The 27425-nt window shown below is 51.7% G+C and overlaps 10 protein-coding genes across 11 annotated transcripts; 6 read left to right on the top strand and 4 right to left on the bottom strand.

Annotated features, from left to right (window-relative positions):
• Positions 1 to 997: 997 nt before the first annotated feature.
• On the bottom strand, positions 998 to 2435 carry AAFC00_005832 (uncharacterized protein; the record flags this gene model as incomplete). 2 transcript variants are annotated; one of them, XM_069345679.1, is made up of 4 exons in its annotated part: positions 998 to 1052; positions 1203 to 2184; positions 2244 to 2316; positions 2424 to 2435. In XM_069345679.1, the coding sequence occupies 4 exons, from the start codon at positions 2433 to 2435 to the stop codon at positions 998 to 1000; spliced, it is 1122 nt and encodes a 373-aa protein (XP_069197878.1). The 2 variants fall into 2 exon arrangements, with proteins under 2 accessions (XP_069197878.1, XP_069197879.1); XM_069345680.1 differs by lacking the exon at positions 998 to 1052 and having other exon boundaries at positions 1199 to 2184.
• A 2940-nt stretch (positions 2436 to 5375) lies between these two features.
• AAFC00_005833 (uncharacterized protein) lies at positions 5376 to 6992 on the top strand (the record flags this gene model as incomplete). The annotated part of the gene is made up of 3 exons (XM_069345681.1): positions 5376 to 6327; positions 6415 to 6477; positions 6544 to 6992. 3 exons carry the CDS (start codon positions 5376 to 5378, stop codon positions 6990 to 6992), a joined length of 1464 nt encoding a protein of 487 aa, XP_069197880.1.
• Positions 6993 to 8740: 1748 nt separating this feature from the next.
• AAFC00_005834 (uncharacterized protein) lies at positions 8741 to 10486 on the top strand (the record flags this gene model as incomplete). Its single annotated transcript, XM_069345682.1, has 5 exons — positions 8741 to 8822; positions 8888 to 8952; positions 9006 to 9130; positions 9184 to 10372; positions 10433 to 10486. The coding sequence occupies 5 exons, from the start codon at positions 8741 to 8743 to the stop codon at positions 10484 to 10486; spliced, it is 1515 nt and encodes a 504-aa protein (XP_069197881.1).
• A 1451-nt stretch (positions 10487 to 11937) lies between these two features.
• AAFC00_005835 (uncharacterized protein) lies at positions 11938 to 14374 on the top strand (the record flags this gene model as incomplete). The annotated part of the gene is made up of 3 exons (XM_069345683.1): positions 11938 to 12208; positions 12268 to 14109; positions 14187 to 14374. 3 exons carry the CDS (start codon positions 11938 to 11940, stop codon positions 14372 to 14374), a joined length of 2301 nt encoding a protein of 766 aa, XP_069197882.1.
• A 1226-nt stretch (positions 14375 to 15600) lies between these two features.
• On the bottom strand, positions 15601 to 16141 carry AAFC00_005836 (uncharacterized protein; the record flags this gene model as incomplete). The annotated part of the gene is made up of 4 exons (XM_069345684.1): positions 15601 to 15665; positions 15793 to 15843; positions 15941 to 15970; positions 16102 to 16141. 4 exons carry the CDS (start codon positions 16139 to 16141, stop codon positions 15601 to 15603), a joined length of 186 nt encoding a protein of 61 aa, XP_069197883.1.
• A 284-nt stretch (positions 16142 to 16425) lies between these two features.
• On the top strand, positions 16426 to 17051 carry AAFC00_005837 (uncharacterized protein; the record flags this gene model as incomplete). Its single annotated transcript, XM_069345685.1, has 2 exons — positions 16426 to 16566; positions 16641 to 17051. 2 exons carry the CDS (start codon positions 16426 to 16428, stop codon positions 17049 to 17051), a joined length of 552 nt encoding a protein of 183 aa, XP_069197884.1.
• Positions 17052 to 17541: 490 nt separating this feature from the next.
• Positions 17542 to 19393, top strand: AAFC00_005838 (uncharacterized protein; the record flags this gene model as incomplete). The annotated part of the gene is made up of 2 exons (XM_069345686.1): positions 17542 to 17706; positions 17765 to 19393. 2 exons carry the CDS (start codon positions 17542 to 17544, stop codon positions 19391 to 19393), a joined length of 1794 nt encoding a protein of 597 aa, XP_069197885.1.
• Positions 19394 to 19860: 467 nt separating this feature from the next.
• Positions 19861 to 20820, bottom strand: AAFC00_005839 (uncharacterized protein; the record flags this gene model as incomplete). Its single annotated transcript, XM_069345687.1, has 1 exon — positions 19861 to 20820. One exon carries the CDS (start codon positions 20818 to 20820, stop codon positions 19861 to 19863), a length of 960 nt encoding a protein of 319 aa, XP_069197886.1.
• Positions 20821 to 22343: 1523 nt separating this feature from the next.
• Positions 22344 to 23235, bottom strand: AAFC00_005840 (uncharacterized protein; the record flags this gene model as incomplete). Its single annotated transcript, XM_069345688.1, has 6 exons — positions 22344 to 22404; positions 22456 to 22688; positions 22742 to 22922; positions 22986 to 23044; positions 23100 to 23132; positions 23203 to 23235. The coding sequence occupies 6 exons, from the start codon at positions 23233 to 23235 to the stop codon at positions 22344 to 22346; spliced, it is 600 nt and encodes a 199-aa protein (XP_069197887.1).
• Positions 23236 to 24844: 1609 nt separating this feature from the next.
• AAFC00_005841 (uncharacterized protein) lies at positions 24845 to 25189 on the top strand (the record flags this gene model as incomplete). The annotated part of the gene is made up of 1 exon (XM_069345689.1): positions 24845 to 25189. The coding sequence occupies one exon, from the start codon at positions 24845 to 24847 to the stop codon at positions 25187 to 25189; it is 345 nt and encodes a 114-aa protein (XP_069197888.1).
• Between the last annotated feature and the right edge of the window lie 2236 nt (positions 25190 to 27425).

Here is a 27425-nt window from a genome sequence, read left to right on the forward strand (position 1 = left end):
GGGCGGTGGCCTTTCTTGGCAGTATAAGCATCGCCTCATGCCCTCTCATTAGTCAACTTGACCTTGACTCCTGCTCTTTTTCACACGAACACTTGCCTCACTATGCCATTAGATGCAATCACAGCAACAGTATTCGGACCAAAGCAATTTGTGTGAGCTAGACTAAAGTAAACCTTTCCCGAACGCAACAGCCACCTCTCCATCTCTCCGTCTCTCCCAGCTAGACAAGGAGCAGGAATATCCTCCTGCTGACGTTGACAACGCACCATGCTTGACCCATGCCATGCCGCCGTCACCATTCATGCCTTGTCTCGCTCTCCTCAGCCCCCATTGTAAATGTATGTGATAACAATTTGTTGCATCCACGGCTCCCCTCGTCCCCTTTTTGTGCAGCCCGAAGCTGTCAATAGCATCCCCACAAGTAATCCTCCAGATATGGCGCGAGTGGTGAGTGAAAGGGAAAAAAGCAAAGCGTGGAAAAACAAAAAGAAAAAAAACCGACTAAATGAAACTGGGTAATTAAGGGCATGTTGTGGACAGTGTGTGTGTGTGTGTGTGTGTGTGTTGATGTTTTTGCTAACAAGGGATAGTGACCATAAGAGCCTGCAGGTCAGCCTAAGTAAGGCAGCCTGCCGAGTGACTCTGCCACGAAAGAAGCCTGCGTCCGTCCTTCCCAGATGACCCAGTGAACAGCCGACGAGGGCCGTTCCTGTCCGGTCCCGAGGGCGTTCACCGCTTGTCCGGATCCATGGTTATGCGGCGAACCAGCATTTACCATTCGTGACCCCGAACAATCGGATAGACAGCAGATTAAGGTTGTGTAAGGGGAAGCCTCATGCATCCGACCGCCTGCCTAGGCCGGCCCCCGGATGACATGTCCCCGAAATGATTGAGATGATTTGTGTGAAGTCGCGATACGCCGCCCGCATTCCGAACTGTGAATTGTGTGACACTCTTTGAGAACGGACGGAATATATCACGACACGAGAGCAATTGATCAGTAGCCAGTGTATCCAGATTGGTCGACGCCGCGCTTGGAGGAACGGAGTTGCCTGCACAGAGGAGAGATTGTCAGCACGGGGCACACGGGCTTCATATCCGCCTCCGCCTCCGCGGCAAGCCTCGTCATAAGAGCACTCAAACGCAGAGGAGGGGGCCCTTACAAACAAGGATCTGGATCGGGACAAGGGTGAACAACTCACATTCCCGATCCCTCGGCGCGTGGAGCGACGGGTCCACGGCGCTTGTCAGTCACGGCACCAACAGTGTTGCCGGCGGTGGCCTGGTTGGTGCGAGTGCGACCGGCCTTGTCATCGGCATCATCGGCCTGAGGCTGGTTACCAGCGGCCTGAGCGATGGCCTGGGCATTCTTCTGGTACTTGTAGACGGTCCAGTCAAAGACGTAGTCGTACTGGAAGCCTTCGCGCACGAAGAGATCACGGAAGATCTTGCGGAGATAAGAGTAGTCAGGCTTGTCGTCAAAGCGAAGAGAGCGCGTGTAGTTGAGGTAGATGGCAAACTCATTGGGGAAGCCGCGGCAGAGGACCTCGGTGGGGGTCGTCATCTTCTTCTCCATGATGCGGTCGTACTTCTGCTTCTTAGTAGCAGCCTTCAGACCTTGCCAAGGCAGAGAGCCACGGCAGAAGTACAACATGACATAACCCAGAGACTCCATGTCGTCACGGCGAGACTGCTCGACACCCAAGTGGGTGTTGATACTGGCGTAGCGTGCAGTACCAGTAAGGTTCTTGTTCTCACGGTAAGGGATATGGAAGTGAGTCTTGGGGTCACGGTACTTCTTGGCCAGACCGAAGTCGATGACGTTGACCTGGTTTCCACGCTTTCCGATGCCCATGAGGAAATTGTCGGGCTTGATGTCACGGTGGATGAAGGATTTTGCGTGGATGTACTCGATACGCGAGATGAGCTGGTCTGCCAAGAGGAGAACCGTCTTCAGCGAGAACTTGCGGTTGCAGAAGTTGAACAGATCTTCGAGAGAGGGACCAAGGAGGTCAAGAACCATGGCGTTGTAGTCACATTCTGTGCCGAACCAGCGGACGAAGGGGATGCCGACGCCACCGGCGAGCGACTTGTAGACACGGGCTTCGTATTCAAGTTGAGGGTGCTTGGCCTTGACAGATTCGAGCTTGATGGCAATCTCCTCGCCAGAGATAATGTTGGTACCTGGTGCATAAGCGTAAGCAGACATGCAAGACAGAAAAAGGAAGAGGTCATGAGTGTACCAAGGTAGATGTCACCAAAACTACCGCTACCGATCTTTCGGCCGATACGGTATTTGTTGCCCACGCGAAGATCCTGCCGACAGTGTTAGATTTCCATGTGCCCGACTTAGCTGACTGGCAGGCGTATGTGACACGGTGGTGTTATATTGGGCTGCGCGGCTTCTGGTGGTCTGCCCTTACCATTGTGGTCATGCTTCCCTAAAGAGGCGTGTGGGGGGGCTACGTCGCTGGAGACGGAGTCGGTGGAGATGTGGTGTTGATTGAGGATGGACGAGAGCTAATAGACTTCTAAACAATGAAGATATTCGTCAGTCAGGCTAGTCGGCGTGGCGGTGTGGCCAAAGCGGAATGCCAAATGAAAGAAGTGGAGATGAGGGGAATATGAGTGAAGAGTTTAGGCAGATCGTCAACAGCAGACAACACAGCGTCAGGCAATCACCAGCGTGGCAGTGTGACCAGCTGCTTGAGATTATGGTAACGTGATGGAGAAGACAGAGACGATAATTCGAGTCAAGTTGTGATGAAAATTGCAGCATGTGACTGAAGTGTCGATGGTGCTACAGGTGGTGCTACAAAGGGAAGGCAGGGGCTGGTTAACGCACCTCGTGCTTTCCGATGGTTGAGTCGGGGAATCGGTGACAAGCTGAGCGTCAGAGTGACGGCAAGGGCGATTCAAACAGCTAAAGGACAGCCGTCAGGGTCGTAAAAAGAGGGCGGTTGATGAGACAGAAAGCCACTCTAAGGGAAGAGGTGTGAGCTTCTGGAAGAGCAGCCCGCGAGATGGGAAGGAAAAGATTATACGGGTTTAAAGGAGAACGTCCTTTGGGATTGAAGAGTTGGAAGGGAGGAAGGGACCGAGTGAGAGAGTGAGTGTGTGTCAAGGCTTTGGCTTTGGCTTTGGCTTTGGCTCTGGCTTTGGCTGAGCCTAAGCCCCGAGCCTGAGCCCTTTCGCTTTTGCAACCACCCGCGCCTGAACAGTCTTGGCATCCCTTCCCGACGCCCAACCCGCCCGCTTTTCTGACAATTTCCAAAGTCCCACGCGCGCTTGCTTGTCCAAGCACTGTGCGGAGTACTGTCCTCTGTACCCTACTCGTCCCCTCTCTCACCTGTGATCCTCCTCCTTGCAACCTCATGGTCTGAATAATACTCCCTCCATGCTATGTTATACACATTCACTGTGGAAGTATCTAATCACGGTATGTTTATCTAATTCTGGAACAAATGGCCTCTTGCCGCCGTGTTTAGTTTTCTGTCTGCCATTTCATAACGCTTTTCTCGGCTGTCCTTTGCGAAACAAGAAAGGTTTCGACACTCTACCGTTGAAAAGCATACGAAATCCAGAGGATCTACGCTGACCATTATGTCGCCTTATCAACCGGTCAGGCTAAGGCACGCTCCTAGAAGAGGCAGCTCACCAGACTCGACCACTGCATGAAGCTCCCGGATTTCCCCCAAGATTTCCTTGCATTGATCTTGCACCAATGCGAACCTGCTGCATTTGCATTATTGTTGAAGATGGCTGCATTCTGCACGATCCCTATTTAATCTCCTCTCCAGCGATGTGTTCTGTGGAAGGTTGAGCAGGCCCGGCTTGGCAGCTGTATGCCCTGTATCTGTATCAGAGTTGCACAACGTTCCGCAGAAAAGCAAACTTCTGATTTTGCTTGCCAGGGAGGGCGTCTTAATATCAGGCCATCTTTGCCATCACAGTGCGAAAAACTCCATGACGTATGTTTCAAGGACGTAGCGACAAGGGGTATGTTGATTTGCCATGCGTGATACATCACCGTTTATTGACTGGAGCAACTGCGTCTATGGCCGTCTATTCCCGGTCGGTCAGTCGGAATGCATAATCTCATGCAACTAACAGTACAAAAAGCTGATGATTTCTGATACAAAATGTCAAAGCAACTCTTCGGTTTCACTGAGATTCAGCTAGTATCTCCGGTCAGTATAAGCTACGGCTAAGACTAACGAGGGCGCTAGCGAGCGTAGTGAGCATGCTGCCCGTGTTGGCAATGTCCCCATCTCGAGGCTCACATCGATTGTGGCGCAAGGAACGATTCCAGATGGCTGATAGCTCGAATCTGATAATGGGGTACGGCACAGCAGCTGAGCTCCTTATCCAGAGTACCGTGAGATTGACCGACGAAGTCTCTCAGAAAACAGACAAGAAAAATCACGAATTCGGTTCCAGACAATGGAGCAAACGTATAACTCTAATTTCATTGCCACACAAGCGATGTGTCTCAAGTCATGAGCTGGAAGGGTCCTTCCGGTGCGGATAGTACACATGGTGGAGTACATCCGATTATAAATAGGTTGATTCGGCATCGCATTGTAGGGCGCGACTTGGCTCAACTTCGGAAGCGGTCTATTCCCACAGTAGTACTCCGTGCTCCGCAGGAGCAAACGCCTTCGTATAGCGACCACCAATACTGTAACACTCGAGTCTTGAGGGAGGTATAACGAACGACGAGCTTCTCTCAATACGCTATATCTCGCATCCAGTCGATTCCGATATGCTTTGATCCATGCAGAGACTTGCTTAAGGTTTGTTGACGGCCTTTCTGCTCGTTGTAAGTCACAGGGCCCAATAGGTAAAGCACGTGAATCTGCCATCTCGCGAGTATGAGAGCTGAGGTGCATTCACTGCATTGCTTGGCAGCGCCTGATCCTTCGACGACCTCACATGGTGGGGTATCACCACATCACTCCTCACTTACTTATTGAACATTGCATTGGCCTCTTGTGCGCACACTATACGTCAATTGCGAAGGATCATCGATTGTCTTGACTGGGCTATTGTGGTGCAGCAGGCACTCCACATTCGAGCACTAAATTTACATCCCATCGCCCGGACGACAACAGCACTTGTGGCTTGTATGCGGGGCTCGGATCACACATGTTAATTGATCGCAGTTTTGTGCTCTCTACAAGTCTTTCCTATATTCTCTGACCTCGGCTCGCTCACGTGCATATGTCGGGACATTTTTATGATTGTATGCACATGACTGCGACTCAAGTATAGCTCAGGCGCCGCTGTAATCGCGCGCAGTAATTAGTCAAGAAAAGACTGCACAATTAAGGCGCAGAGAAGAAAAAGAATATATAGCAGTGGAAGAAAAGAAGATGCCTCCCAAAAAGAGACAACTAAAGACGTCCTCGACGAGTCCAAGTGAATACGAATCCGACAGTTCATCTCGAGCCAAAGATCTCAAGCGGTCCAGAAATCGAAAAACATCCGACCATTCAACATCAGAGAACACCGAAAATGACGAAAGCAACGACAACGATGCCACGACCCTAGATCCAGATCCCAAACACAAACTCTACACAGAATGGGCAACATCAACAGGCATAACCATCTCCTCGATCGCCCCCATCACCCTATCAGGCCGCGGCACCGGCCTCCTCGCCACGACCCCCATCCGCGCGAACCAGAAACTAATCTCCGTGCCACCAACCAGCATGCTGAAACCGCCGACCTCCTTCTTGACATCCCAGCACCCATCTTTGAAATCCGCGTCGCCACAGGCTCAACTAGCTGCCTATCTAACCCTCGCGGCGCGCGAGAGTCCCGCGCCCCCCGTTTGGTACCAGAGGAGCGAGAGCGTGTGGCCGTCGTTTGACGACTTCAGGTCGTGCATGATTGCGCTGGGCGATGATGCGCGCGAGGTGGAGGTGTTGAAGCGGAATGCGCCGCCGGGGGTTCTGAGGCCGCTGGAGAGGCTGGAGCAGGATTTGGAGAGGGATTTGAGGGATGTCGCGGGACTGTTCTCTGTTGCTGCTACTGAGACGCAGGGTCGAGATGGTTCTGGAGTCAAGAATGAAAAGGAGCACGGTGAGCAGGAGGTGAATGGCAAGGTGACTTCTTCTTCGGACCCTGAATGGAAGCAGAGCTTCGTTTATCACTGGATCCTGGTCAACACGCGGAGTTTTCACTGGAAGCCGCATGGTGTCCGTGAGGGAAGCATGGTCATGTGTCCATTCCTGGATTACATGAATCACTGTCCAAACGGACAAGGGTGCACAGTGACGGTGTCGACGCACGGGTATGAGTTGACTGCGAATAAGGATTATAGTGAGTTGTGTTTTTCTCCAGCTATGGCTCCTTCTCTACTTGTCGAGGACAACACATGGGCAACGAACTAATCGCCGCCATTTCCAGAACCTGGAGATGAGATTCTCGCGACATATGGTGCGCACCCAAACGACAAGCTTCTAGTACACTGTAGGTCTTTCCATTTTCTCCCTGCTTCTCAGACCGTTCCGAAGCTGATGAAGCTTTCTCCAACAGATGGCTTCATCCTGCCCGATAGTCCAGATGATGAGATCCGCCTGGATCATGTGATCCTATCACGGATGACCGAGTCCCAGCAGAGCACTCTCCAAGATGTTGGTTTCCTCGGGGGCTACGCCCTGGACCCGACCACGAATGAGCTTTGTTTCAAGACGCAGGTCGCCATCAGATCAGTCTTGCTGACGGCGAACGAGTGGGAACACTACATGGGTTCCGGAGAAGATCTTGCGTCCGACAAGGAAGGCGAGGTTTATGCGTGGCTGCGGCCTGCTCTTGACGAATACGCAGCGCAGGCAGAGTCTGCCATTGAAAGACTAGTATCATTGCGTAAGGATGTCAAGTCGTCAAATACGGCGTTTGAGAGTAAGCTTGCGCTCTTACAAGCCAGGTGGGTGCAGATCCAACAAGCTCTGGAGCGTTTCATGAGTCAGTCGTACGCCGACTAGGGAGCTGCTGCTTCCCACGCATCCTTCAGCAAATTTACGGCAGAAGAATATCGTATTCATCTTTAGAAATCTTGACAGCGTCTTCGCCCATGCCATATTTGCGTCGAAAGACCTCAAAGACAATCAGACCAGCACTGGTGCTGGGCACTGTGCGCAGTGTCGTGGACCAGAAACCCTGAAAGAGCCATCTCCTCCAGCCACCATGGTCTCTCGCGCGGATGGCCGCCTGGCGTAAGGTTTTCTCGTATGCGTGCCGGTACAGTTGCATAGTGTTCAGCCGAGAAGGCTTGGAGTGCATCTGCTCATCCAAGCTCGCCAATCTCTGGTAGTGTAGCTCCTGGATTTGTTGGATGGGGTGCACTATGCCCTGTTGCAGAACAGAGGCAGAAACGCCAGCAAGCAAGATAAATGCGGGCTCCATCAGATAGTGCGGCTTGATGAGTGGTCGTTCATAGGTGTCGTGTTTCATCTGAGCGTCGATCTGGTGCTGATGAAATATAGACAATATGTTATAATGACCATACCACCTGCTCACAAACTCGTAGAAGCACTGGGATTTGATGTACTCGAAGCTGGCGAAAAAGGCGCCATAGCCGAAGGAGTCTTTGATGGATGACAGACCGTATCCGGCAAAGACACCACGAGGTCCTATTTCCTTCAGCTTGTGACTGGCGTATTGCCACATGTGTCGGTAATGGCCTTCGGTCAAATCCTTGGTCCGAAAACGAATTGTCAAAGCATCCAGCGGCGCGGCAACAAGACTCTGGATGATGCCTGCAGAAAAGCCAGCCAGGAACGTCCTCTCGAGCGGCGGCGGTGGATAGATGCGCTTGGAAGAGTGCGCGGCTGGTTCATATAGTAGACCCAGATTGGTAAGATACGAGGCATACAAGACGGCCCCGATACTGACGTTAGCAATGAGGGGTGGCAGGACCTGATTTGGCAGAAAGGACCACCCGTGAGTCTTGATGGCATACGCAAGAATCCCAGGGGTGGTCAATCGCCAACTCCATTTGGCGCTCTCCTGCAAGAAGGGATTGATGGCCCTCGGAAATGCCTAATCAAACGACTATCAGAGCGACGGAACAGACAAGAGAAGGAGAAGTTTCAGCCTTGACATACAAGATAACTATTCGAATATCAGAGAGGTGAGTATATGAAATGAGAAAATAAAGGTAGTCTAAACCTACTCGATTCGTGTCCGGAAGAAGGCTTTTACCGGTACTTTAAAGTAAAAGGCAAACATACGGGCAGTGACTGCTCGCATACCAGCAGCTGAGGCACCTGTGGCGGCATTATCCTTGCCCTTGTCACGTTTGTCTTTATGTGCATGTTTGGTATCCGGTCGAGTGAAGGCGACGGACGAAGGTCGCTCCACAACAGGATTCGCTGCACTCATCGTCCACTAGATTCTGCTGCAGACTTCGAACGCATAACAACAGTCTGTTCAGCAAGGAGATCTGGACCTCTTAACTATGTTTCTCAGGCACAAGGACAGTTATCATCACGATCACAGGGCTTTTGGTCAAGAACGAATAAGCCGAATGGCTGGTCCAAGCGTCCGGAGAGCACTGATGCTTGGCATCTGACGTTTCGACGCAGGGACCCTCGTGCATGTGAACGACGAAGGATTCCGGGGTAAAGTGAACCTTACCTTACGCTATCTTCCTCTATTGCTTTTACCTTGTGATAAATACACATTGACATTTACTTCCATCGAAAACCATCGGTCTTTTGCTCTACACACTATGTTCTATCAGGGAGACTTGCAAAGCGGCATCGCCTTGGCAATTCAAGAACAAAAGCTGGTTGCTTGTCTGGTACGCAAAGGTGAGGAGCAGTGTCCATGACCAAGTGTAAGCAGGTGATCGAACACATCTGACCTTGCTCTTCAGATGACGATCCAACCAGTGAGACTTGGGAGAACGAGTGGCTGAAGAGCACGGTCGAAGACTCGGAGGTATGCATCCGACGAATTGTCCGAGGCACAGCATCCGCTTACGGTCAAGTCAGACCTCGTTGGGTGACAGATTGGCAGAGAAGGCCGTCTTCCTTCGTCTCGACCATGGCACACAAGAAGCTGGCTTTTTGTCTGCCTTTTGCTCTCTAGAGTCAACGCCTAAGCTCATCATAATCAAGTACGGTGGCACTCTTGTCATCTGTGTCACATTTGCGTCTAACAGCACCACAGGCAAGGCATTGTCCTCGAGGACATCGACTTGAGCGTTTCCGAGGAGGTTTTCAAAAGTCGACTCCTTGCACAATGCAAAAATCCGACCAAGCAAGCGTCACACATCACTTCCGCCAACGACACAGCGCCCACAGATGTCTCACAAGTACTGCCAGCAGCAGTTACCCAGGCGATTGAGCCCTCAGACACGACTGCTCCCGCTCCACCTTTGGCTACTGTACAGGATGCCGCGGGCACAACCGCTCAGCCTCAAGAAGCGACCCTGCAGGAGATCTTGTCAGAGCGAAATGCCCGTATGGATGAAGACCACCAACAGAAAAGAGCTGCTGAGAAAGAGGCCAAGAAAGCGGCCGTTGTCAGATCAAAGGAGATGGCTGACAAACAAGCCGCGGAATCAAGTTCGGTGCCGGCTGCTCGGCAGGACTGGCTCAATCAGCAACGCCTGAGGCAACAAGAAGCACGAGCCGAGAGAGAGAGGATACTCAAGACTATCCAACAGGACAAGATTACTCGACAGGAAAGAGAACGGCAAAGGAAGATTGCAGCTCAGGGCAGTAGCTCTTCTGCCGTGCCAGAAGCATCTTCCTCAGTCGCGCCGCACAGATCTGATCACCCACGAGGGTGGGCAAGCACGACATGCAATCTTCAGATCAGACTGTTCGATGGCACCTCACTCCGGTCTCGTTTCGATTCTTCTGCTACGCTCGATGGCGCAGTCAGAACCTTTGTCGACGCGCAGTCGGAAAGTGAGGTACCATACAACTTTCGCGAAATACGAACGCCGCAACCCAGCAGAACAATTGAGATTGGAGAGGAGGGACAGACTTTACAGTCACTCGGACTGACGCCCAGTGCGACTTTGGTCCTCGTGCCCGTCCACGGCTACACTGACGCATATGCCTCGAGAGGGGCAGCTGGGTTGATGTACAGAGGGGTTCATTCTGGGTTTAGTCTGGTTTCGGGAGCATTGGGCGGGGCATTGGGCTTGGTAGGTGGCATGTTGGGTTACGGCGGTGACGCTGTGCGAGACGGGCCGTATCTCAGCGGAGTGGCAGACGAAAGTGAGGAGGCGTCCGATGCTGAGGGAACGAAGATTGCAGGAGCCGGACCGTCGTCGGGCTTCAAGGTCAGAACATTGGCGGATCAGAGGGAAGACAACGATGAGCAAGAGTTGTATAATGGCAACCAGGTAAGCGGTGAAGAAAATGACGTCTTGCGAGTTCGATCAACAGCTGATATCACGATCTAGCTCAACTTCGAGCCGAGGAAAAAGGCAGACGATGCCGATGAAGACAAACCGTAGAAAGTCGGGTCAGACAAGGCTCCATGGTATGGGGAAGGATGTGTTGCATAAGGTAGAGTTTCGGGACATGATATGGACGATCTCGTGTACTGTACAGTATACTCTACTACTTGGCATCTATGGGTCCGGCAGCAACAGACTAGTTTCTTGATATTCAGTGATAATGTGATGCACCAGGTGAAGTATCTGTGTAGAAAGTCAGACAGAAGCAGGGCCATGATTTATATCCGACTCATAGTTCTGCGTAGCAGCGATGTATGCGCGACGCCGACGAAAGTGTATACCCTCGCAGACCCTTGGACAACAGTAATTCGGTGTCCCCGGGCTTCACTTTGGCCGATCTGCACTCCATACCACCGCATTGCGTAATTCAAGCGGTCTACTTTGTACTGACAGTGCGTGGTGCTATGCAGCGGAACAGTAGTCTGGTATCCATGTACTTGTATCTGTACCACTGTATGGTACATGGCAAAACAGTCCTATGTCTGGGCCACGAGTCGTACAAGCCCACATGAGCAATCTCTGGGCACAACAGTAAAGGGGCTCTTTTGGATGCAACATGCATGATACCAGCCCGTGTCGACTCTTGGACTGACCGGATCATCAATTGATTTTTTTCCAACGTGTATGAGATGGTGCTGCAGTAGTTGCTGGCGAACACTTCCTTCGTCCTCTCAGACCCTGAGGATCTCGATCCCAGGCGGATCAGGGTCCATGATTACAGAACGTCATATCAATCAGGAAAGCGAACGGACATTAGACCTTGCCTTAGTGGTAGTGAATAGTATGGGCGGAGTGTGGAGGTGGGATGCTGAGCCAACGCCAATCGCGAGCCAGAGCCCCAAAAACCATGCGAAAGATGGCAAAAGAGCAAGAGAAAATAGGTGAGTCTGAAGCCGGAGCCAAGCAGATCCCGTTTATGGCGTTCTACACCAGTCAAACAAGTGCCCTTTTTTCCTCTCAGATGATTACCGGGTCTGGTATACGAGCAGCTCCAGCACAGTAGTGGTACTGTACTGCAGCTCCTACACACATGATGCACGCCTCTTCCCCCCCCCTTCTTTCGGTTTTCCAGCATGAGAGAAACGGGCGCATCGTCCATCGCCCATCCCACCTGACCTTGCTCCCTAACCCCTAGTCACAATAATTGCATCCATCCCGCCTTACCGCCAAACTGCTGATATGATAAGCTTGCTTGGCTAGCTAGGCAGCCTGTCCACCTGCTCGACCCAGGATAGGACGTGGTCTTTTGTTTTATTTGTGTATATATCTGCATCAATCTCACCTCTTTTCGCTGCAGCAGTCTTTGTTGCGCCTTTTCGCATGCATTGTTCATACCTCAGTCTTTGACCACGCCTCTTTCTGCGACCGATAGACCAAAGAGTGTTTTTTAGCTCTATCCGAGAGTTAGCAGCGCTGGTCGTGGCTCCTCGTACCGATTTAATACAACCATGGACGCCTCTACGAATTCCGGGCATAATGATCCGGCACCGGCCGCATTGGGAGACACGAGTAACACGCAGCCACAAGACACAGAAAATAGAACCAGGAGTGGTTGGAGACCATGGGGAGCAAGAGGAGGAAGAGGAGGAAGAGGAGGAAGAGCAGCGGGCGTGGACACGTCCGACAGTAGTTCGATAACAGATCCCCCCAGCCTGAAAGCTCGTCGGAAAAAATGGACGATGGGAATGCTGAACGACACGGAGACGGACGAAGTGCCTGGTACGACTTATGCGCTGCTGCTGCTGTTCTTGTAAAGTCTATTGCTGATCAACGGAAAGGTTCCATCTTGCTCCTGTCCAAAGCCTCCAATCGCAACGAACCGCTTGGTCTTCAGAATGCACCCGCGAGGAGATCGTCGTCCTCGATACCCATACCCTATCCTTCATCACAGCCTCACTCGCGAGCACCGTCGATTGCGTCTCGACCGCCGCAGCCGGAAACGAAAAAGACGGCAGATGGCGGCATTGTGCTGGAGCCTCAGCCCGATGAGTCGATGAATGATCCCTTGAACTGGGCGACTTGGAAGAGAGACTCGGCGCTGCTTTCTCTTGGCTTCTACTGCATGCTGGGTGGAGGCATGACACCCGTCCTCGCTGCAGGGTTCGGCGAGGTCGCTGAAGCGTATGATGTTAGCTTGTCCCGCGTCGCCTTGACTACCGGCCTGTACATGATGGGTCTCGGTCTTGGGAGTGTTGTTGCCTCGCCCACGGCCATTCTGTTTGGCAAGCGACCCGTTTATCTGGTTTCGGGCGTCATTTTCATCCTGACGGCCATCTGGTGCGCGCTGTCGCCAAACTATGTCTCGCTGCTGATTGCCCGTATATTCATGGGCTTTGCCGTCAGTCCGGTCGAATGTCTGCCTTCTGCAACTGTCGCCGAGATCTTCTTCTTGCATGAGCGTGCCTACCGCCTTGGCATCTATACTCTGCTGCTCCTGGGCGGTAAGAACTTGATCCCGTTGGTCAGCGCTGCCATCATCGAGTCACTCGGTTGGCGATGGGTTTTCTGGATAGTCGCTATGGTCGTTGGTTTTGGATTGGCTTTGTTATTTCTGTTCGTTCCAGAGACCTTCTGGGACCGTACCCCAAGGCCTCACCACTGGGACCAGCACCACGATCGTCCGCAAAGGCCTCGCCAAGCAAGTATGTTGTCGCTGGCGTCCATCTTTCGTCACGAAAGACATCACGATGTCATGGCGGATCCTCACCCTTCTGAGATGGAGAAGGACATGACGCTTCATTCTCCGACGCAAGAAAATGGCCCTGAAGTTGCAAACAAGAGGCCCTCGAGACATGCACATTTCGGTGACGATATAGAGAAAGTCGATCTGACAGAAGAGTCCTTGTCGCCACATGACACATCTACTGTGGAACCGGCGGCAGTCAGCAGTGAAGCAGCGGCTGATGCGAGTGCGCTGTCCACGGAGCAAGAGCCCGAGCATGCCCGTCCATTGACTGCAGAAGGTGACACAAGGACTTCAAGTCACACTCCGGAGACGCACGCATATCCAGGTTCGGTCAAGCACAACTACACCAATTATTACCGTGGAGCACCCCCGAAGTCTTTCGTGCAGACATTGAGACCCTTCTCAGGGCGTTTGTGTCAGGACAACTGGTTTCGCGTGGCTTTCCGACCTTTTATCCTGTTTGCATACCCTGCAATCCTCTGGTCCGCGATGGTGTATGCGCTCTCTGTCGGCTGGCTCATTGTGCTCTCCGAGTCTGTGAGTACCATCTACGAGTCTCGCGACACATACAACTTTACATCGTTGCAAGCCGGTCTCGTCTACATTTCGCCCTTTGTCGGCGGTATCTTGGGGACGGCAGTGGCAGGCAAAGTCAGTGACTTGATAGTGCGGTACGTCAGCCGAAAGAACGACGGCATCTACGAGCCCGAGTTCAGATTGATCATGGCCATCCCCGTCGCCATCAGCACGACCATCGGACTGATGGGATACGGATGGAGTGCGCAAGAGCGAGACGCCTGGATCGTGCCGACCGTGTTCTTTGCCATAATCAGCTTCGGCTGCTGTCTGGGCAGCACAACGGCAATTACATTCGCCGTCGACTCGTACAGACAGTATGCGGGAGAAGCGCTCGTGACGCTGAACTTTGCAAAGAGTGAGTTTTTTTTTCTTTTCTTCTTTTCTGCCAAAAAGGTGAAACGTCAATACTGACGGACCCCCCCCCCCCCCCAGACATCTTCCACGGCCTGGTGTTCTCGCTGTTCTTCAATCGCTGGCTCACAGCCGACGGCTCCAAGACTGTCTTCTTGTCCCTCGGCGGCATCCAGCTGGCCTGCTTGCTCTTCACCATTCCCATGTACATATACGGCAAGAGAGCGCGCATGTGGACTGTGCGGAAGAATCTGATGGAGAAGTTTTGAGATTTTCTTTTCGACGTCGAGGAAGGGTAGAGTTGGGGGGAATTAGAGAGGTCTTGGTGATGCGATGATAGATGATGACGACGATGATGATTTAGCATATATATATATATATATATATATACCTGCACGTCTCGGATGGGGGTTTTTGTCTTTATTCCTAGACGGTCAAGCACAGGGGACAAAGGAGGTCCATGAAATGAGCTTTCATCGAAGCATTTCAGCGGATTTATATGAGAAGTAGAGAGTATGGATACAACATGCGAATAGCACGAGGGCCGTCGTCGGTCATGTCTTTGGATTCTGGAGTTTTGGACGGATATACACTTATGATTACACATACATACACGACTTATCTAGAATCAGATGTACAGATACAGAAACAAATACAGATACAGACATAGCCGACGAGCGAAAGCGCTTATCAATGACTCCACCGTGGGTTCTCGACGCAGCGCACAAGAAAGGACAGAGGCAATGACAAAATGAGTTGGGGGCAGAGAGTAAAGATGCATGATGACAGAGATAAGGTGACTCCTCGAGCATGGCGGATGTATATACATGGATCATGAGGATATATGCAAGGAACAGCAACACCTTACTTATGGTCGGGACGGGATGTGGATGGAGGGCGACCCTGTCTTCTCACTCCTTCTCTTTCATCACTTGTTTTATCTTCACTTCACGCACTGAATACAGTACAGGAACCGGGATCAAGTCTCCAGACGAAACCTGGAAGATTGCACAGTACTGTTGCTCTATACCGTTTTTGGTGATCATTTACCCGGTTCTTTTGATTATTACTCTTGGTTGCATCGACGGTCGTGTCAGAGAGGCGGGACGGACTTCAGGATGCCGAAATGCACTCACTCGTTTCGAGCAGAGTTTCGACAACCGAGATCCCGAGATGGTAGGGATATGAGTCGTGTAAAATACAGGATGAGACAAAAAAGCAACGAGGACTGATTTCACAAGAGGGAGAAGAAAAAAAAGTGACGATATATTGTACAAGCACTTTCTGCCATTCACTCCCAACACTTATTTATCTAAACAAATGATGGGACAGAAAACGATCACAGAAAGTGGAGGAATCCGGCTCTGTATTCGCTTGATACCCTGTCTTCTTCTTCTTCTTCTTCTTCTTCTCCTCTTCTCGTCCTCCTTCACTTCCTTCCTTGTCGCATCCTCTCATATCTCGCCCGATCTGGTCAAATCAGACAAAGAGACATTTAGTGAGCGGCGACCTTGCCGGACTTGACGGCGGGGTTGCGAGGGTCGTGCTTGTACTCGTCGGCTGTTTGCGGAGGGGTCTCGTCAGTGACTGATTGATTCTGGTTGCGCTGGCTGATTGATGGATTGCTGTTGTCTGGCGGCTGCAATGCAATGTAATAGTGCGGAGCAAATGAAAGAGGTTCACTGACTGTTCATGAGGGCGGTGGCGAGGGAGTTGATGCCGTAGAAGATGATGCCGCCTGTTTTTTGCGTCAAGTGTTAGTCTGGTGGTTCGGTTCGGGATCGTCTTGTCGTCCAGCTGTTGCGCTGCGAGGAGGATTCGTGGTCCACACGTACCGGCGATGTAGAAAGGAGCCATGGGCCTCACTGCAGACATGTCAGCATTTGTGCCGTCTGCGTATTCTAGAGCAGAGAAGAGGGCGGTAGAGAAGAAGAGCGCGCGTGGGCAGGAAAAGAGAACGGCGGCGGCGGCGGAGTCGGCGGCGCAGGCGACATACAGACGGGGGTGGGGAACTTCTTTCCGAGGATGCCAGACATGATGACTGAGAGATTGTTGGAGTTGAAGGGCAAGATTGGAGTGATGTTGTCTGGATTGATAGACTCTTGCTCTCTCTCTTTCACTCTCTGTCTCTGTCTCTCTCTCGCCGTCGTTGCGGGCGCTGAGCTCTCGACTTCCGAACCTGCGGACAGAGAGGCTTGGCGTCCTGCGGGCTTGGCACGAGTCCGTGTCATAGCTCTGTTTACCATCATCATTTGTACAGATAGTGATACATATACATATCTGTTCGATACGAGAACACACGGAAAAGAAAGAAACCAGGATGAGCGCGTGCAATGCAGCGCTGGAGGGCTGTGTGGCTTCCCTGCGCTCGAGCATGCAGCTGCTCGATTCGTCGATAAACATCCTCGACTCCGCCGTCAGTGACTATCCTCGACTGGCCAGGGTCTTGCAATCGACGAGGGTAAGTCTTTTCTTCTTTTTCTTCTTTCTCCTCTCTGTAAAGAACAAGACACATTGACAATAGCACAAAAACAGCATTACGAGTTGGTCTCGGAATCCGACCTCGATACCGCCCAATCCGCGCTCTGCTCGGAGATACAACCGGAAGTGGACAACCTGCTGAACCGCGTGTCTACCCATCTCGACAAACTCGAGCGTCGCGAACAGTCGTTGATAGCCAAGTGCGACCTGCAGGAAGGACGGCTGAACCGCAACGGACCGCCGGCAATGAGAGCAAAGAGTCCAGCACGCCGTGGTCTGACCAGGCGAGACGGCGGCGAGGGCGCGGTCAGCAGCATCGAGGAAGTCAAGATGCAGCAATTGCGACAGAAGAAAGAAAGGCTGAGCTATGCTGTCGGACGCTTGGAGCTGCAGGCGACGCAAAAGGAACGCCAGCTGAGAAAGAGCATGGCTGGCACTGGTGGCTTGAACTTCAACGAGGATTGATCTTGATCGTCTCATGAATCATACGCATCGGACGGGACTGGACGGCATGGGCGTTATGGCGAACGAGATGGACGATGATACCCTTTTTTTCTTTTCTTTTTGTCTATTCTTCTGCTTAAACTCACGGCCTGTAGATGTTCCTGAAGTCAAACGAATTGATCTCGTCGCCTGAGTTGCGCGACTGCTAGACCGTATACTCTGTACAAGTGAAGATTCAGCATCATTGACACGTCTGCCATCTGCCTGAATAAAAGTATTGATTGACTCACCTGATAAGGCCATGTCAAGTGATGCACAGAAGTGAAAGTGAAGGTGACGCAGATACAAAGCTGCGAGTCATGCGTCGGGCAAGCAAGAGTCATCTCACCAGGAATCCAGTCAAGAAACTTGTGCCCCGCCCTCCAAGAGTCATATATCTTTATTGTATCTTTGTTATATCTCCCCGATGACACATCCTCATATACCGGTATTCCACTGATCATCCACAGTCATGGCCGACCAGAACGCATTGGAGTCCAAGCCGGCTCAATCCATTCCTGAGCGTCCCAAGGAAGAGACTCCTGCCGCCGCCGCTGCTGCTGGAGGAGATGGAGCAGAAGGTGACAAGGGACCTTCGAAGAATGCGCTGAAGAAGGCGGCAAAGGAAAAGGAAAAGGTATCTTTCTTCTCTTCTATTCTGCATGAGAAAAACACAATAACCAACACGCTACAAGGCAGAGAAGGCGGCAAAGCGCGCAGCAGCAGAGGCGGCCCGGAAAACGGCACAAGAGTCGGAAGACGTCTCCAAGGAAGACTACGGCGAGCTCCCCATGATCGGATCCACCGAATACGTGCCCTCTGGAATCCCTCGCGTGAACCTGGCCGAGATCGCAGAGCAGTACAAGGACACGACTTCCATGGACGAGGCAGGCGGCCCCGACGTCTGCTTCAGAGCGGTCGTCGACAACGCCCGCAACCAATCAGCAAAGCTCTCTTTTCTTGTCTTCAGACAGGGCATGGCCACCATCCAGTCCGTCGTTGCCGCCAGTGACAAGCTCAGCAGACAGATGGTCAAGTTCGCCGGCGGCATTCCCGCAGAGTCGGTTGTTCTTGTTCATGGTCTGGTCAAGAAGACGCCCGAGCCCGTCAAGAGCGCAACCATCAGCCAGCTCGAGATCCACGTCAAGAAGCTCTATATCGTTGCAAAGGCCGACTCGCAGCTGCCCATGCAGGTCGAGGATGCCGAGCGTGCCATCCCCGTCGAGGGCGAGGAAGAGAAGGAAGATGCCTCGGGCCGGCCCAATGTCACTCTCAACACCCGTCTGAACAACCGTGTCATCGATCTCCGAGGAAAGCACAACCGCGCCATCTTTGCCATCAAGGACGGCGTCGTCGCTCTCTTCTCCGAGTTTTTGCGCAACAACGGCTTCATCGGCATCCAGACCCCCAAGCTGCTCGGTTCCCCTTCGGAAGGCGGCGCCAACATCTTCCAAGTCACCTACTTCGCCACAAAGGCCTTTCTGGCCCAGTCACCTCAGCTCTACAAGCAAATGCTCATCGCTGCCCGTTTCGAGAGCGTCTTCGAGGTCGGTCCCATTTTCCGCGCCGAGAACTCAAACACCGCTCGTCACTTGACCGAGTTCACCGGTCTCGATCTGGAGACGACGTTCGACGAGGACTACCACGAGGTCGTCGAGCTCCTCGAGAGGCTGATGCTGTTCATCTTCAACGGCCTCAAGACCCGCTACAAGGCCGAGACCGACCTGGTGCGGTCCATCTACCACGTCGACGAGTTCAAGCTGCCCGAGGCAGGCAAAGTGCCGCGCATCCCCTTCCGTGAGGGAATCCAGATGCTGCGCGACGACGGCGTCGAGATCGGCGACTACGACGACCTGAGCACGCCCGACGAGAAGCGACTCGGCGCGCTCGTGCTGGAGAAATACGGCTCCGACTTTTACGTGCTCGACGAATTCCCCCTCAACATCCGCCCCTTCTACACCATGCCCGCGCACACGAGTCCCGCACACCCCAAGAACGCAGGCAAGCCCAACGACTCGCCGCTGGGCATCAACGCCGGCTACTCCAACTCGTACGACTTCTTCATGCGCGGCCAGGAGATCCTGTCCGGTGCTCAACGTATCCACGACGCCAAGTTCTTGGAGAAACGCATGAAGGAGTGCGTCACCCCCGTCGACCCCACCTCGGACGGTCTGCGCGACTATGTCAACGCTTTCAGGTACGGATGTCCACCGCACGCCGGTGGCGGTATCGGCCTCGAGAGAATCGTCATGTTGTGGTTGGGCCTGCCCAATGTCAGACTCGCGTCGTTGTTCCCTCGTGATCCTAGCAGGTTGATGCCTTAGATTCTTTTTTTTTTGGCTGTTTCTTTTTCGTTTTCTTTCCTTGGATCATTGGATGGCGAAAAAAGTAGTAGCAGTAGCAGACACTAGAAAATTCCAAGAATGTGTGTATACGAGTTTCCTTACAGCTGACACTCTATTTCTCCTCTTTCTCTTGCGCTGTCGTCGAGCCGAAAAGAGGACCTGATGAAGAAGCGAAATTACATTTTGGGGAAAGGAAGATTGAATGAATAGAGAAAAAAAAAAGAGAGATGTGGTAGTAGAATGTCAGGCATTGTTACAGAGTCGCTCATTGCTTTGCAGAGAGGCCAAGTGAGCTCGACGTCGGTTGAGCTTTGATCGTGTTTGTTTGTGTCCGGACGAGATACCGCTCCACCTCTTCTTGTTCTTGACCAAAGATCTAGATAGAGACTCCGAAAGTTTGAAGAAGAGAGACAGGATATCGAGATAGAAAGCGAAAAGAAAGGGAACTACCGCCTGCCCAACATAGCCAACCTCGCAGGGTGAATCCCACTATCCGCCTGCGCAGGCACGTCCTCCACACTCTCCACCTTCTTCTCCTTCTTATCTCCATTCTGCAGCGACTTCTTATTCTTCTTCTCCTTCCTCTCCTCAGACTTCATCTCCGCCTCGGCGCGCCTCTTCCTCTGCTCCTCCAACCTCTTATTCTTCTCCTTGAGCTTCTCCTTCCTGCCCTCGGATTTATTGCCCCCACCTCCCGCCGTGAGCTCGACATTAATCCGTCTCTGCGACTTCTCCGCGGGTCCGACCCCGCTGTCGAACAGGCTGTGGTGGTACAGCTTCAGACACGTCTTCATGCGGTCGTAGTTGTCGAACTCGAGGAAGGCGTAGCCTTTTGATTTTTTCGTCGCTGGGTCCGTGATGTGTCGGATTGACGACGGGGTTATCGAGGCGAAGTGCTTGGTTATCGTCTCTGTTGTTGCGGTGAAGGGCAGGTTGCCGATGAAGACTATGAAGCGCTGGTTGTTCTTGGGTGCTGCTGCGGCGGCGGCGGCGGCGGTGCTTGGGTCGGTCGTGTCTGCGTCTGTTGACGAGTTGGCGGATTTGCCCTTTTTCTGCTTCTTGTGCTTCTTTCCCTTTGTGTTGCTGTTGGTGGCTTCTTCTGCGCCTTCTGAAGCAGCTACTGCGGGGGCTGGCTCGTCGTCCTCCTTGCCGTCGCGCTTGCGCTTCAGGGACTTCTTGTCGCTGGATGCATCTTCGCTCTCTTTCGCTGCAGCAGACGATTCTGCTGCTTCTTCGGTCTTGCTGCTGCTCTTCTTGCTCTTCTTGTGCCTCTCGGCTGATCGTGCGGCTTTCTTTGCTTTCCCCGTCAATGGAGCTTCTTCTTCTGCTGCTGCTGCTGCTGCTGTTGTCGGCTCGGTCGCTTCTTCAACAACTTCGACAGGCTTCTTCGAGTCCTTTTTAGACATTTTCGGTTTCGCTTTTCCTTTGCCTTTTCTTTGCTTGGAACACTGACGCTTGGGGGGGAATTATCTTTGATATTTCTCGGAGGAAATTGAGATGAAAAGAGACAGATCGATGGAAAAAAGACGATGGAAAATGGGTTTCCTTTTTTTTTGTTATTCAAGGCGTCTGAGACTTTTTTTCTTTTCTTTCTCCAACAGAAAAGGTCGGGGCGGGTTGAACTTTGGGTCTATTCTCCGCAAACGCCGGAGGTGGAAAGTGTGGAGAGAAAAATACACAGGGTCAGACAAATACGCACCACACCACCTACCACCAAGGGTATTAAGAAAGTCCCTGTAACTTGTCTACTCGTGTAACTCTGTATATACTTAGCTTGACTATCATCACTAAAGTATCACTCGTCTGTATCACTTGTCTGTATCGTGGGAAAGGTGTATGACCAGAGTAAAGAATAGAACCATATTCATATCTGAAGCAATTCTTTCGGTTCCTCGTCTGTTACCACTCTAGGCTACTCTAGGCTAGGCTCAGAACATAGATATCTCGGTCGCTGGGTTTGGGGGCTGTCTCGGATTGCACTAATACTGTTCCTCGTACTACGAAGTACCCGAGCATTGTTTTGTCGGACTACGGGGATTAGCATCCACCTTCATGCAAGATGTGTGTGCTCATGATGAGTTATGATGCATATCGATTCAATCCAGAACACTCCTCGTCGATCTGCAGCACAGTATTACTCACGACACACTGTACATAGCTCAGACACTTTTGTCAACTTCCGACAAAACCAAAGGGGTTTAATCTTAACATTAGGGTTACTTTCTTGAAATGGGTCGAGGGCAATTTCGGCGGATGTGGTGGTGAGAGGTGGGGGTAAAAGAGGGTGGTAGAGAGGGAAAATGTGTGGGTGGGTTCTATCTACAGCGTTGTTTCAGGTTGCGGGATCAAAAAAGGGCGAAAACCATTTCAGACGTTTCCAAGAATAGACGACGACTGAGATATGCTCGGCTGTCCGTAATCTTCGAGGAAGACCGACTCTGATCCTGCTTCGCCTTCCTTTCCCGCGCCTCCTCGTGTTCGCTTTACTTGCTGTCTTGAGTCGCCGAGCGCGAACACCTGGGTTTTCGATATCCTGCGTCGAGCCTGCGATTTCCGCATGCTGTGTGTCGCTGTGATGCCTTTTGAGAGCAGAAGAAAGCGCGCACGTTGCGTACTACGGTAGCGGGGTTGGTCGGTGTATGGGTGTTTGAAAGGGGGGGTATCTGCGCCTTGAGTCTGCATGTTCATGTCCGCTGCGTCCTTGCCAGTCAAGAAACATATAAGAAAAAAAAGGAAAAGAGTCGTTGATCCAACGCCAGCCACGCCGGGACTAGACTAAGGCAAATCGAGTTTGAAGAGAGATCTATGATGCTGGGAAAGATGCAAGTACGTTCGAGGTTGGGGAGGAAATGTGATGGTCGGATATTCGATAGTGTGAGGGTTGTTGCTGGGCGTTGCTCCTTCGGCTTCTTTGTTATAAGTATATCCCTCAGAGAATGACACACTTGGACTTCTTGGGCTTCGATGTAGGGCGGGGGCTCAGAACAGCTCTGCGGCTCATGTCAGACGATTGTTATGAGAAGTTCACGGGTATAACCCACCTGATGGCCTCGTCGAAGACGCTCTTGAGGTTCCTTTGAGTCAGGGCAGAGCACTCCATGTACTTGACAGCCTTGATCTCCTTGGCCACAGTGACTGCTTGCTCGTATGTTATCGGCGCCATCTTCTTTTGTCGGAGTCCCTCCTTGGTGCCCTCGTCATCTCTTAAATCAAGCTTGGTTCCGACAAGGATGATGGGCACGCCGGGTGCGTGATGCTCGATCTCGGGGTACCACTGCATGGCGTGTCAGCTTCGGGCTGCAGAACAGGACGATGGGCCGAACATACCTTGGCCTTGACGTTGTCAAACGACGGCGGGCTGACAATGGAAAAGCAGATGAGGAAAACGTCGGTTTGAGGATAAGAAAGTGGTCGCAGTCTGTCGTAATCCTCTTGACCAGCAGTATCCCAGAGTCCAAGACTGATGGGCTTGCCATCGACCATGACACTGGCCGAGTAGTTGTCGAAGCTACATTACAACAAATTGTCAGACAGCTGTTTCTGTGTGTGCGTGTATCATGAGCGGTCATACACGGTTGGAATGTATTCGCCGGGGAATGCATTAGTCGTGTAAGATATGAGCAGACAGGTCTATCAACAGCGTCAGCATCTCTGGCCAGCTCCATCAAGCTTCGTGGTCTCTCACCTTTCCAACGGCACCGTCTCCTGTCACAACACACTATTAAAAAACAATAAGCATAGGCTCCATGCTCATTCCGAGCTCGACGAGTTTCATTGCGATGGCCTACTTTCAGGGACTGAGTAGCGGGCGCTGCTGCCATTTTGGAGTGATTGGGCGAGGCGCTCTTGTCGACGTCAAAGACAAGATGAAGACACTAGCTAGATGTATGGCGGTCTTTCGGTAAGCGGTCTGTCTGATAAGAGACATATATCAGCTACCTGGCAGATTGACAACAATAGGTGATGACAACACCAGCTGCCCCCAAGTCTAGAACTAACCGGTCTTTTGAGGATTCACGGATTCCTTGCTCCTGAGCCGGTCCCTTTATTGGTCCACAGTTGGTCAAGTGCGTGCGTGCGTGCGTGCGTGCCGGAAGAGGATTGATGGATGGGCAACGGTGCTGCACAAGAGACCGTTTGATGTGATATGCCTTTTTTTCTGTTTTCTGCCCTGTCAGTTCGTTTGTAGAACAGCTACAAGCAAGTATCGTCGCCTCCTGATCTGGAGATCTGAGGTAAGGTTCACAAGGGCTTCTGCCAACGATTGGGTGGTTGAGGCTTGAGACCGACGGGACGAACCGAGTGCTGTTGGTCTCCGACTTTGCGGGGCGGCACGAGGCACAAAGGTAGTGGTTTGAATTAATGTGATAGCGCGTCTTGTCTGGTCTTGTTGGCAATACTAAATAAGATGGCGTCGGGAAGAAAGTGACACAAAAGTCCTGTCAAAAACACACAAAACACCCGATTGTGCATCTGCACGTTGTATCCGTCGTGTGTAACAGGAACCCTTCCTCTGCACCTTAGCCTGCACATCTGCAGGAGCAGACTTCCAACGAGCTCGCAGGCGGTCAACAGCCCGTCCGCCTCTGCTCACACAGACCCCTTGCCCGCCGGAAGACTGTCCATCTACCCGCCACAAAGGGACGGAAGACGAGACGATCATGATGTTGGCCATCGTACTTGTAGTCAGTTCCAAGTTTGTCCCCAATCTATGCAACTATTGCTGCTTCTTCGGTGTCGGACTAGACAAGTAGGCTGGACGCGTTTTCCATCAATCGGGCTTAGCCTCCTGAAGTGGTCCTCTTCAACCTTACTTACCACCTGAGCCACCGCATCAACTCAAAATCCATTATGTACAAGTGCACAGTGCCTGCCCAGCTCTGAGCCTCACGAATTCATCTGACAAACGTGTATCCGTGTACGAGTATCTGTGCATATGTACATCTGTGCATACGCTTTTATGACTCTCTTAGCTCCGCTTCAGGAGAAGCTGCAGGCTGCCAAGCCTTGCCACTCTATCATATTCAAGACACATCACCTATGTCTGTCTGCACGTACAGACACATCATGCAGTGAGTCGTTGATCGTGATCAAGGTGCTTCCCTGATACTCAATGCGAAGTGTCGTTGGCGCCAGAACCGCGTACACGCATTGATGAGATTTTAGTGTAGATTGCGTTTGTAGGCTATCTCGTTTGCAACCAGACTTTCTATGGTGGAGCTAGTCGCTGACTGCCAATTGGGACCAAAGTCTAACCGCCTTCGGGTTATTCCTCACAGGCGAACTTCTCGTGAGATCGAGGTCTATCTAACCTCACTACTTCGTTGACTCTTCCTCATTTTCTCCATACCACCAGGTAAGCAACGTAACGGTATGCAGAACGTAGGCGGACCTTGTTGCTGCTGCTGACATGACACCAGTCGACACAATATGCCAGTCCTCCGTGTAGGCCAATCAATTCGATTGAAGCCAGAATACGCGGACGAATACATAAAGATCCACGCAAATGTCTGGCCCGGTGTCTTGAAGCGCATCTCGGAGTCCAACATCCACGACTACAGCATCTTTTATGACAAGAAGAGCGGCATCCTGTTCGCTACTTTCAAGTACACCGGAGATGACTTTGACGGTGACATGAAGAAATCAGCTGCGGATCCAGAGACCCAGAGGTGGTGGCAGGTGACTGATAAGATGCAGGAGAGCTTGGACGGAGGGAAAAGCAGTGTTGATGGTGGGTGGTGGAGGGTCCTGGAAGAAGTCTTTTATGCCGAGTGATCAGGTAATGGTTCGTAGGTAGAGCCAAACCACACATCTCTTTTGCCTGTTGATTCGTGCCCTTTGCATTATCTCTCTACGAATCTGTGCATTGATCGCCACAGCAAGTGAAGTAGATCGCATCGACGAGCCTTGGTTCAGTTCGATGTTACATCCACAACACACTCCACATTTCCACTCTTCTGTAAAGCACTTCTTAAGCCTCAAACACACAAGACCTGAATCCACAAGCATCAATTTTGTTGCAAGGGCTAAAGAAGAAGAACACGATACCTCGTGCTCATTTATAGCGATTCACGGAGCTGCACATCAGTAAATGCTCCTTGTCCTCATCACTCATCTTTTGGATCACTCGCACAGTTCCAAAAGCATCTGCATGTCGCTTTGCTGTTGTCAACTGCATCCTTACTGGAAAAGACTTCAAAGTCTCTCTCCATAATCTCGCTGCTGAGCGAGTGGTAACGATGCCACTTAGGCTGCCTGGGCGCCTTCCAGTGCCGTCCACTCCAGCTGTGCCTGGTACCAATAGTCAGACTGTGATACCTAATCAACTCACTGGCAGCAATGGAGGCACAACTTCACATAGTAAGTTTTGTCTGCCAATTTTCTCTTCATATTCACCTGACTGTTGAAGCAGATGTGTCCAGTGAAGCTCCTGGTGTGACAAAGCGGAAGCGCAGCGACACCTCTCCTACAACTCCTTTGAAGAAACAGAAGCAACTTTCATCTGACAGTAACAGCGCGACCCTCCACAGTGTGGAGTCAACTGCAGACCCAGACTGGAGCGACCAAGCAGGACCTAAATCTGCTAGCAATGTAACTCACTTGCCCTCACCATTCTTGAGCCCACCGAATGTTGCCCCCGGCTCGTACATCACCAGAATTGGATTAAACCCTACCTACATGCCGAGCCCTTTTCAACAAAGGACTTCATTCGCGCGTTCTACCGAAAGCGGTGATGCAATCAATGTTACAACTGGCGAAAAGCCAAATGAACAAAGAAATTCTGACCAACATATGAATTCTCCTGATCGGTCACAAAATGCTCCGACCGATCCCAGTTCAAGGCCAGATATGTTGTACCCAAGGTATTCTTACCAGCAGCGCCCCGTGGGCAGTGCATACCGCTCTGTATACCAGTATGAGCAGGGAATATATCCAAGGCTGCTTCAGCAGTCAACATCGACGCCCACAGATGTACCTCATTATAGGGATAGCTCATACAGATCCCCTTATCAAATTCAGCAAGGTCCGCTTGGTGGAACGCCTGTACCTCATGGCAGTCCTGTCTTTACTCCCTCCGCAATGCCATCCGACAATAACACGGTAGCGCAGCCAGAGAATGTCAGAACAGCCAGAGCAGGAGGACAAACACCTTCACAAATGCAGCCAAGCAGTACTCAGCCCGTCAACCAACACGACTTGAATCACAGTCCTATTCCCGGTGCATCATACTCTGTGCGTGATCCTGATGGGTCACCATGGCCTGGATATATGTCTTCACCCAACAGATCACAGGTGCCTCGGGTGAATCTGACAACACCAACTAAACCAAAGATCTCGCATGCGATGTTGCCACCTGAGGGACATCCTTCGCAGAAGCAAATCAAATCTAATCAGGAACAGGCGAGGAAGCTTTATGTCGTAAGTTTCTTTTGGGACGTTTGATGTTCCTTAAAGCCTGACAAAGTGCATCCAACAGCGTGCTTACGTACAAGAACATGGAAGATACCCACCAAAGTTCGAAGCAAGATTTGTTGTCTCAAGTCGTAAGTAGCCTGCCCCAAGGGACATAGGAGTTTCGACATGTTGATAAGAACCATTAGCACAACCACCGGTTCCAGCTTCGAATGATGACGATAACCAAAACACAAATAACACCGAAAACCCTTTCAACGCCGCCAACATATTCACGGCTGGTATTGGTAACGATATGGCTAACCATTCATCAGAAAGGAAAGGTAGAGCTAATAGGTCGCAGAATCGTCCTCTGTACCTCCCAAGCCAGTAGCGACGCTGGCACCAAAGAAAGCACCCGCTCGGCGACGGGCGTCCAGAGCCAAGATCAAGCCTGCGGTTGCTGTAACTACCGGCAGCAAAGACACTTCTTTGACACAACAGCCCACACTCGTCGCAACCCCTGAACCTCCTCCAGTGTGGAAAGAGATCAGCCAGCAAGGCTCCACCAAAGCCACTCTTGTGCCTCCCACACTACAAGAGAATACAGCAGTGTTCC

The sequence above is a fragment of the Neodothiora populina genome (genome assembly GCF_041146345.1).
Source record: "Neodothiora populina strain CPC 39397 chromosome Unknown canker_contig_6, whole genome shotgun sequence".
NCBI lineage: Eukaryota > Fungi > Ascomycota > Dothideomycetes > Dothideales > Dothioraceae > Neodothiora > Neodothiora populina.